This window comes from Mus pahari, chromosome 18 (assembly GCF_900095145.1).
Source record: "Mus pahari chromosome 18, PAHARI_EIJ_v1.1, whole genome shotgun sequence".
Classification (NCBI taxonomy): Eukaryota; Metazoa; Chordata; class Mammalia; order Rodentia; family Muridae; genus Mus; species Mus pahari.
In genome coordinates, this window is record NC_034607.1 from 52,179,877 (window position 1) to 52,190,586 (window position 10,710).

General features: G+C 47.6%; 1 protein-coding gene across 1 annotated transcript in view; it reads left to right on the plus strand.

Moving 5' to 3' along the window:
• Window positions 1-10,710, plus strand: part of Prkce (protein kinase C epsilon) — a 483,940-nt gene that overhangs the window by 322,782 nt on the left and 150,448 nt on the right. The window contains exons 8-10 of the mRNA XM_021218600.2: window positions 1,797-1,893; window positions 4,414-4,613; window positions 7,285-7,458. Coding sequence (XP_021074259.1) covers window positions 1,797-1,893; window positions 4,414-4,613; window positions 7,285-7,458 — 471 coding nt within the window. The remainder of the gene's footprint in view (window positions 1-1,796; window positions 1,894-4,413; window positions 4,614-7,284; window positions 7,459-10,710) is intronic.

Genomic DNA, 10,710 nt, shown 5'->3' on the forward strand with positions numbered 1-10,710 from the left:
CTCAGGGTCGTTCGACTCCCACCAATTCCCTGGGATCTCTGCTGCTGTAGGCATGGAAGCAGACTAAGCTGCTACCAGAACTGCCATGAAGTAGTTAGTGTCTGAATCTGGGCCCGGGTGTTGAGGAGAGCTGGGTGCACAGATGCGCTGGCTCCTTCATCGAGCACTGAGTTGATCAGGAATTATGGTTAAGAACAGATGCCTTTCTTTAGAGACCAGAGCCCTACCTATCCACGTGACATCCTAAGGGTCTTTAGGAAGAGTTGCATTTTCTAGTCTGTTCTTTTGGCAAGTCAAGGCCTATGGATATAAGCAGAGCTAAGAGCCTCAGCAGCGAGCTCTGCTTCAGCCATAGTACCTGCTCCAGAAAATTTTAGAGGCCTCTGGTTGCGAGGAGGATCAGAGCCACATTGTCAGAATTGACAGCGCTGATGTGGGTGACCAGGGTGTGGCCCCACCTGCCCGGTGTCAAACCTCTCCCAGTACTCTTCTAGGAGGGCAAAGGTGTCTCAGGGTGCCTCCTGGCCTTTGCTCTACCCTTGGCCTGAAGTCCCTTCAGAGGCGCCTACATTTCCCACTCTTCTTGGTTTTGAACCTGCCTGTGTCCTTTCCTTGGTGCCTCTAGAAAAGTGTGGTTCCCACTGCTGAGGAGACAAGGTCTCTAGGATCTGTGAATCCTGCTGGGGGAAAAAAAACAACAACTTTTTTTGGTGCCCCAAGGCACTGGAGTTGCAAAGCCCCTTTGACACTAGCCATTAACACTAGGGCCCCCAAAGAGGCCTCTGGGTGCCTTGCACCAGTGATGAGCACCAGAGACAGTCCTTCTCGGAGGAATGGCTTCTCTCTGCTGGAAGTGGGACAGGCTTTGTCACAAGAGGAATAAAAGGAAATGCTCTGACACTTCTGTCCTGCATCCACACTGCCTGTGCTTCCGGTGACAAGGTGCTGCCCACTTCCTTACATTTGGAGACTTAGGTTTGTGGACTCATGATGAGAGGGCCAGCTGGGAAATGTAAGAACGGGTAGAGAAAGGGCCCAGGAGTTATCATCCAGCCATCTCCACCGAGTGACAGTCCTGAGAGAAAGCTTCCGTTGTATGACCCGACAGAGACATATCCTTGGTCGGAAGCTAGATGGTCTTTGCAGGAGTCTCAGACCTTTTGCTAGAAAAGACCCTTGGGAAGACCAAGAGCAGAGGGAGCCGAAATTCTTGTGAACTCTAGATCCAGACTGGCACTTCAGCTGGACCTGCCAGCACTATTCCAGGACACAAACGGGACTGAGAATCTTCCACTACACTGTGCTACTGGGTTTAAATGACATACGGAAATATTAACAAGCATCTGTTACGCCAGCTACTAGGAACAGTGAAAGTACTGGAAAGTCTGTCTAAGGAGATATAACCTGCAGATGCTGTCATTGATATAAAGGTGAATAAGACCATGAATAAATACCAAACAGAGTAGAGCTGGTCGAGAGAGAGAACTTGCGCTGTTATAGGTATTGTGGGGTGGGAGTGAGGAGTGGGGAGAGGTGTGTGTGACTGTCAAGGTAAGACTGGAGCAGAGCAGAGCTTTAGAGGCCATCTGTCTTTGGCAAGGGTAAATATTGAGGAGGCAGTGGAGATCTTTCCTGTTGTGTTTTGTTTTTCCATTCAGTTGGCACAGGGATCCTTAAGCACCTGCTCCCCATCTGATGGGACACGGCTGCACGGCCGAGCTTCTGTACCGTGTCTCGATGCTTTTGATGACACAAGCGTTCTCTCTGATGATTCTCCCGTCCTCTGTTCTCTTTAGCTTGCTGCTGGTGCCGAGTCCCCACAGCCGGCTTCTGGAAACTCCCCATCGGAAGACGACCGATCCAAGTCAGCGCCCACCTCCCCTTGTGACCAGGGTGAGACTCTGAGATTTACCCCTTACCTCTGACCCCTGTCACTTGCTATTCAGTGCAGCCAGAAGTCCTACCAGCAGGTCCCCACACACTACTTCCTTGTTGATATGGTAGTTGCTCTTGCATGCTACAAGGCATTCTTGAGGGCGCTAAGCAGGAGTGCTTGCCTCTGTTCCCTCCAGCCTAGGGTTAGCGGGAGGCCCACATGGGTGTGATGCAGTCTGTTACTGGGAAGAGAGGTCCCAGTCCTTTGCTCATCACGCCATCCTTCTGGCTGGACCTAGACATGTCCGTATACTTGCCTTACAGCCCTCCCCGTTAATGGTGGCACCCCAAGATTTGAGATCAGGATGATTTAGGGAAGATGTCTCTTCTCCTATCCTTTGAATGAACAGATGGAAATAGAAAGGTGAAATTTGAGAAGCAGGGGGAGTCAGCCCTAGGCCTGACTCTCCTCTGCCTACACTCTGATGTTTCTTCCCTTCTGACTGAATATGCTTAAGACACTAAGTTCTGCGCACGTGCATAGTGCGTAAACGTTTATGGAATCTGAGGTGCTAGAACTAAACAAGGACTTCTGTCTAAACCCTCCCCTTCTGGTGACAAATGGGTCCCAAACGTCCCCGCAAAGAGCTGCCTTCTCCTACAAGGCGGAATGACCTCACCACATGGCGGTGGCCTTCTCTGTGGCCCTTCCTGAGGTGTTATTGCTAATATTTTACTCATATCAGCTCTATACCAGGTAATAGGCTAAGAAATGGGAGGTCAGCGTTGAAAATGCTTGTCCTGAGGCCAAGAACCAAGTTGGTGTCCAGGACTGGCCTGTGCCTCTCCTGAGCTATGAACTCCTCGTTGGAGGTCATCACTGTGACGCAGCGCTTCTTACTCAGGGGTGAGCAAGACCGTTTCAGTAGCCGTTCACCAGTCCTGAGGCTATAGAATAGTCCATCTCAGCTCCTCCTCTGGCCTTTTTCAGTTTCTGTGTCTTTACTTCATTCCAAAAGAGATTCCATCCCTCCCTAAGGAATCAGCTTACAGATCCTGTCCTGGGCCAGTCAGACGTTTGCAGCTTTCCCCCTTTTAATACTGAATGTCCTGAAACTCCAAAGAGATGCGGTCCAATGATAACAGACCTAGGGAGAGTGACATACCCCTGAATTCCAGGCCTGGCTCTTGCCTGGTGTGCTGTCTGCTGTGCCTCTTGGGGCTTTGTTCAGACAGATGTGCCAGCCAGGCAGGTCCCATGCTTGCCAGCATCACATGAGAACTAAAGGCTATGTAACATATCACAAAACTGAGATGGGCGAAAAACTGTCTCTCCTCTTCTGTAAGAATTCAGAAAGCCATTTTCTTTGAGCTTTGGGGTCTTCAGATATCTGAGTTCTCCCTCCCAAGATGCTCTTAACAACTAAGGCTTTTCCAGCAGGACAAAAGTCACACTTTGGAGTGAGTGAGCTACAGAACTTCTGAGTCTGTCATGCTGTCTGTGGACTTGGCTGTTGTCCTTTCACCCCACTATGATTTCACTCCAGATCCCCTGCATGGGCCCTTAGGACTAGAGTCCTTCTGGAAAGGAAGCAGAGACCTTCCTCTCCAGAGGTGCTGCTCGCTGATCTGTCTTCAGTCCAAGGTATAAATACTCTGTCACCGTCTGTAACCCCTGTTACTCATGAGCGTCTTTACAGTAGGATCATGTCAGGACACCCATACTACACAGATGAGTGCTCATGTTGGAGAATGAATGCCTAACCATAAAAGACCTTCTTCAAACAGAAGAAGGTCAAAGGGCCACCCAGCACTGTCATCCAGGTAATTTAGGTCACCTACTCCAGAAGGCCACAAGACTGTCTCGTAGTTGTGAAATTGTACTGCAGAATTCCTGGCCCGGCAGAGATAAGTTTGGGGCATGCCATTGTGGGAAGCTAATCTTTGTTCATGATAAGCCTGTGGCTCATTCTATTAGGTAGCTTCGTGTGGGGCAAGCACTCAGAGTAAAGCCAGCATCAAGGCTAAGCGAAGATGTTTAGGAAATCCAAGGCTTTTTGGATGCTGCTTTCAAGTCCCTTTCGTTCTAGTTCACAGCCCTGTGAGCGAGTGAGTGATTCTGTCACCCACAACGCCTGTGAGGGTGGCTTCTGAGGGTGCTCATCTTCAAAGGAAAGTTGAAGGGAAGGGTGCCTGTTGCCCCTGAGTCTGCAGAGACCCAGGGAAGATGTGCAGTCTCACCACACCGAAATTATGGACAAGGTTGCCAGGCCTTCAGAGGCCTTTGCTGGCAGTGAATCCCGACAGATCAGGAACTGTGTCCTCCTCGTCTGTGCAGATTGATGCCTTATGGTACATTAGGTCCTGAAAGGAATGTGTCAGACGATAGAGGAACCTACAGGCTGCCCCCGGATCTGCCACCGCGAAGAACTGAAGGATGACCATGGGTTCTGAATGATGAGTGTTAATGTAAATGGCTCATGAGGTGTGTTCTAATCCAGTTCCTTTTTTTTTTTTTTTTTTTACCTTTGGTCCTAGAACTAAAAGAACTTGAAAACAACATCCGGAAGGCCTTGTCATTTGACAACCGAGGAGAGGAGCACCGAGCCTCGTCTGCTACCGATGGCCAGCTGGCAAGCCCTGGGGAGAACGGGGAAGTCCGGCCAGGCCAGGCCAAGCGCTTGGGGCTGGATGAGTTCAACTTCATCAAGGTGTTGGGCAAAGGCAGCTTTGGCAAGGTCTGTGGGCGTCTCCATAGGATTCAGTTGTTCTCACTTATCAAATGGGGGAAGGAGGGAGGAAGCACACCAAGCGGTTTCATGTGTTAGCATGTCCCTTCTTTCCACTGTCGACCCCATGTGCACATTCCTTCCTTGGTGCAGAGAGCCATTTGAAATCCTGCTTTCTCAGTAGGAAAACTTTAAGCATGAGCTCTGAGCACCTGTCCTTGTGGACTCCAGGTTCAGTCCTGTGTAGGACTTTGGAAGCTGAATGTCCTTTAACGGATTTTCCTGGTGCTTGCTAACCATTCTGTTCTTCTTCTCCATGTGAGAGGAGAGCTGGGTACTTGTGTAGTGGATCCGGGCCTTTGTCCTTGAGGGCATTTTCCCCAGCTCTCTGCTGCGCCCTATGCTTTGTGGGGCTGTGCCCTGGCAAAATGCAAAGAGTCCAGAGAAACGAGGGGCATTTCGGACATCTGACTCTCTTTCTCCTTGTCTGTCTTAATACTGTGCTGGTGTAGAGGTCAGGTTCTCTCATTTGTGTTGGCTCTGGGAAGCAGCCAGAAGCTAAAGGCCTAACCCACCATTCCAGGGCCATTCTGAGGGCAGGCTCTGTGAAGCCCTCAGGCACAGGGCCTGCTCTGCAGGCCCTCACCTGCCCTATCTGTCCTGATGTCACCCAGCAGAGAGGTTACTGAAATTTCCTCAGGTGGCAACTGCTGAAGCGATCGCATTCTTAAAAAAACTAGCTTAATAAGGAACAGACTGCAGACCTCGGTCTAGGTGTGACTCTGGCTTAGGCCATGAGCAGGGCTAAGTCTGAATCTGAGGGAGGTTTTAGGGAACTGAGCATGTTCAGAACTCCCAGGCCTGCACACACTGTAGACAGGATAAGGGCCCTGAAGACTCTAAGTGCTCAGCATCTTAGGCAGAACCACAGCCATCACAAGAAGCTTGGAGCCCATTTCGTATAGGCTGTACTTTGCAGGTGACAGAACCCGCAACTTCTCAAGCTCCTTGGGTTATGTTCTTTTACTTTGACAGCAACACTGGAATAGCATTCTTCAAAGACCCCAGGAAGGAGAATGACCTGCGACTATTTAGAGATGAAAGAAAACACCAACTGATAGGCAGATGCCAAGAAAACAGACTCCCCATAAGCCCTCAGGGGAAGGAGTCGTGTCTTTACCTGCAGCACCATGGGTAAAACTGTAAAGGCAAACACGGGGCACGATTAAGTACACAAAGATAAAGAGGTTCTGCTCGGTAAGAAAAGGCAGCGGCAGACCGTCATGAAGCAGGCAAGGGAGAGCCGGTGCAGAGAGCAAGAGGTGTCTTCATGTCTCGTATGAGTACCGACTTAGGAGAAGCAACAACCCCACAAATAACTAGACAGAGGAGAGAAGTAACTCGCCCACAAAGAGGATCGACAGGAAAATAAATCTCTCAGGGAGGGAGACTGCAAGTTGAAAACAGAGTCGGGGTAATGCCTCCCGCTTGTCAAGGAAGAGGAAGCAAGCCAACAGAAGGGGGAGACGAAAGTGGCCCCATGCTCATCGATGCCATTCACTGAAGTAGCCCTCTTAAAAAACCAGGAAATGTGGGCTGGAGAGATGGCTCAGTGGTTAAGAGCACTGACTGCTCTTCCAGAGGTCCTGAGTTCAATTCCCAACAACCACATGGTGGCTCGCAACCATCTGTAATGGGATCTGATGCCCTCTTCTTGTGTGTCTGAGGACATGTACTTATATAAGTAAATAAACAAGTTTTTTTTTTTAATCGGGAAGTGTGTAAAATGTTCAACCCTTTAGTTCTGAAAATGTCTATTTCAAGGATATAATGCCAAATAAAATTTTAAATTGTGTCCAAAAGCACTCAGCGCAACACATATAGAACTTAATCGAGTATAACTTAAGTTTCTAATATGAAGGAGATAGCAGAATTAATTTTTTTTTAATTTTTTTTTTAGATTTATTATATATGTAAGGACACTGTAGCTGTCTTCAGACACCCCAGAAGAGGGCATCAGATCTTATTATGGGTGGTTGTGAGCCACCATGTGGTTGCTGGGATTTGAACTCAGGACCTTTGGAAGGGCAGTCAGTGCTCTTACCGGCTGAGCCATCTCACCAGCCCCGCAGAATTAATTTAATGTGTTTACTTTGAACTGAGTAGCAGCAATCTTGATAGAGATGAAGACCTTATAGGAAAATACATATACCATATTGCTTCTTCTGAAACTCTGTATTTGTGTGTGGTATGGTGGGGCGCACCTAATATTTTAAGCACTTGGATGAAAGAGAAGTGCCATGAGTTCAAGACCAACATGGGCTACATAGTGGGAACTGTCAAAAGGAATGAAGAAAGAGGGAAAGATGCTAGAAGAGAAGGATACAAGGGAGAAAGAGATGAGAAGCATGCTACGTTTATCTCTGATAATGACAGTATCACTAATGGAGATGAAGATATGAATAATTACTTAAACCCCACGCATTGAACTTCTCTTACCTGAGCACTGTGCCAGGGATTTAAAAAAAAAAAAAGGTAGTTTCCCTAAACGTTTAAAATGTTAACTTCCTAAACATCTTCATTTAAAATGAAAGGAAAAAAGCAATTAACATTTAGATATTTGACATCATTTGATTATGTGTGTGCGGAGACTGACCAGATGTGTTAAAACTGGTTGCAGGTCATGCTGGCGGAACTCAAAGGCAAAGATGAAGTCTACGCTGTGAAGGTCTTGAAGAAGGACGTCATTCTGCAGGATGATGACGTGGACTGCACAATGACAGAGAAGAGGATTTTGGCTCTGGCTCGGAAACACCCTTATCTAACCCAACTCTATTGCTGCTTCCAGACCAAGGTATGCGTAAGAAGGGGCTGGCCAGCCGACCTCTTGGGTAGTATCGTGACATCTGACACAGGGAATCTAAACTGTCAGAAACCAATTTGGGCCGTCTGCACACCTCTCTCCAAGACTTAGTGGGGTGGAGCGGATCTTGCCCTTGCAGAGATGGGCGTTCGTTTGAACACCATCTTCTTTCAGGGTCATGGGACTTTTCCATGCGTGTGCCTGTGCAGGGATGGAAGATCAATGGTGCGCTTTCAGATTGTGGCAACACAAAGCCAAATGGCAACCCCCGTGTTGACTCATTGGAAAAATCAACAGATGTGGTGTAAACCCTGTTCCAGCTCTTCTCTATCCGCAGTAAGATTGCATCTAGACTGCTTCAGCTCAAATGAAAGAAAAAAATAGGCCAAAGCTACCTTCATCCTTCTAACTTGTATGATGCCATAGGAGATGCTGAACCTAACAAATGCTTGGGATTCCACAGTGAAATCCAACCATTATAAAAGTTACTGTTTAAGTGTCTGGCTGCCAGCAGGTGGCAGTAAAGGATGAGTTTCCGTAAGGACATGGTAGCATTTCCCCCCCACACCCCCAATCTGGTTTGGTATTATTCTTAGAGAAAAAGCACATGTTCTTCGTAAAGTTCTCATTTTATTTTCCTTTTATTTGGGGGGAGGGGTGTAGGGGAGAACGTCTTCTAGGATGCATTATGAATCTGTAGTGTTTGCGTGTTTTAGAAGGCAATCCAGACTCCGACCTATTCTTGCCTGGATCCTAGACAGTGACATGTATGTAGGTGCTTGTGTGTGTGTGTGTGTGTGTGTGTGTGTGTGTGTGTGTGTGTATGCATGTGTGTTCCATATGCTAGGTCCTGGTGAACAAGACCCTATTCCTGCCATCAGAAACTTGACAGCCTCTTTGCTCCAGCCCCCACCCCTACCCCTGAGGCAGTTTCTGAGAACCCTGCACATCTGAGGAGCTTTACGAACGGAAGACTCTGTGGCCAGAGCTCCCATCCAGTCGTCTCAGGGCACATTTGTTCACTGGAGTCCCAGAAGAGTCGTGCAGTGTACAAAGAAAGATTACCTTAGTTGAATCCACAGTTGCCTGGTTTATTTGGTTCCAACTCTCCTCATCCACCCATGCCTGACATCAGTAAGCAGCCCTGCTCTAGGAAAGTTTCCCTCTCCTTCTGATCGCTTCAGACATGAGAACCACCTAAAAGTGCCCGGCCACTCTGGGGCTGATTCTTCAAGAACACCAGGGTTGCTTTCTCTATGAAACTGTCCTCGGAAACTCAGCTTCGTAAAAATCTGCTTCCTCTCTGGGAAGCCTCAGGCTGGTGGCTAAGTCATTTCTCTTTCAAACTCGTGTTGTGCAATGCCAAACAGATCAGTGTGAGTTCATGTTTGTGTACAAATGCAGAGTCCAGTGTGGCAGTACCAGTCCAGAGATGGGCTTGGCTTTCTTCTCTCACTACAGCTTGGCTGCTGTGGTTTTGGTTTTGAGATGGGACCTGATTCTGAAGTTTAATTCATACTAGCCTGAAACTCCGGACAGTCCTGCCTCCACCTATTAAGTCCTGGCATTATAGGCATGAGCCACCATATCTAACTTTTAATTCAAGATTAAAGAGAAACATATCAGGTGTGATATGTCTTTATTTCCTGTGGTTCTTTTCACATGGGCTTATTACATCCAGTAGGTTGAGTCTTGTCTTAAAAACAATAACAACAACCAACAACAAAAACCGCTTAGTCTGCTTTTCTCTTTGTACCACTGAAAAAATTGTTTCAGAGAACCAATAGTTGTGTATGTGTATGTGTGTGTGCGTGTGCCTCTGTGTGTGTGTGTGTGTGTGTGTGTGTGTGTGTGTGTGTGTGTGTGTGTGTGCGTGCACGTGTGTATGGTAGGTATTAGGAATTGAACTTAGAATCTCATGCCTGACGGGCAACAGCTTTGTCTCTGGCCTATGAATACGAGGTTTTGTTGTCCACAGGCAGTACATGGTGGCAGTCAGACCTGATACCTCTGATTTATGGGATCATTACCCCTGTGAGGCCATGATGTGGTATGGCCATCTGCTGTGGCCAAGCCAGCTAGAGTTCTACCATTTCCTCAAGGCGCATCTCTGTCTCCTGACTCATGTGGCTGTGTAGAGAGGGAACCACATTAAGGTTCTTTCTTTGAACGTGTGGTCAAAAGGTCCAGGAGCCTGAAAGAGCCAGATCTAGTCACGAAGGCTCCTATATATGGTGGCTCCTGGAAAGTCACAGTTGAAGGTCTGCTTGGTGGGCAAATGAGAAAGGACATCGGCATCATCAGTGTCACCATTTTTTTTTTTTTTTACAGAAACCAGGCACTGAAGAGTGTCAAAGCCTACATTTCTCATTGACACACAAAGGGGCATTGGAGAATGCCACGAATTTTACTTACAGCAGAGGAAATGAGGGTCCGGGTGGCTGGAGGAGAGAGGAGAAACTTCCTCTGCAGTTCAGAAACCGACTGATCCTTCCTTTAGGCCAGTGCTAGTTCACAGACAGGGCCACAGGAGCAGGTCGATACCTGTTTATATAGCATGTATATATTCTATTTTTCTTAATAAATTATAATTGAATCTTACTACAGGGCATTGGTTTACTAATAAAAGGAACCTTTGAAGATTCATCTTAAAGACTCTAGACTTGTGCTTTGCTGGCCATGGTTTTAAAGACTGGCTAGTACCCTCCTGACTGAAGTAGGTGCTGGGTGTGGGGTTATCAGCAGGACACAGATTGGCCTGAGGAAGGATGACTGGGTGACTGGGTTCAGGGCTTGGGGCTCATACTAACATCTGCAGTAAATTAGCGCTAAGTAATCCTTAGTGTTTCCGTGGCATTCACACCAAGAAGAGCCAGGAGCTGCTGCTCTTCAGGTCTCGAGGGGCAGCAGTGCTTTTGAAGGGTGAGATGAAGTAGAAGCAGAAAGGGCGGCCTCAGTCCGTGCTCAGTCTTCCAACCTTGCTTGGATGTTGTTTTTCCTGAAAAAGTGCCATCCCCCAGCCACCGTACTGCTGTGGTTTCGACTGAGATTTTTGTATACGATTCAAACCCACAAAGATCTGTTTCAATCCTATTAAGATTTTTGTCTCATCCTTAATTAGAACGGGCAGAGCAACCGTGGGTGTTAAGTTGGTTTGGGCTGAGCCCTAGTGTGGTGGTTTGAATGAGAAGGACCCCTCCAGGCTCAGATATTTTTTTTTTTTTTTTTTTTTTTTTTTTTTTT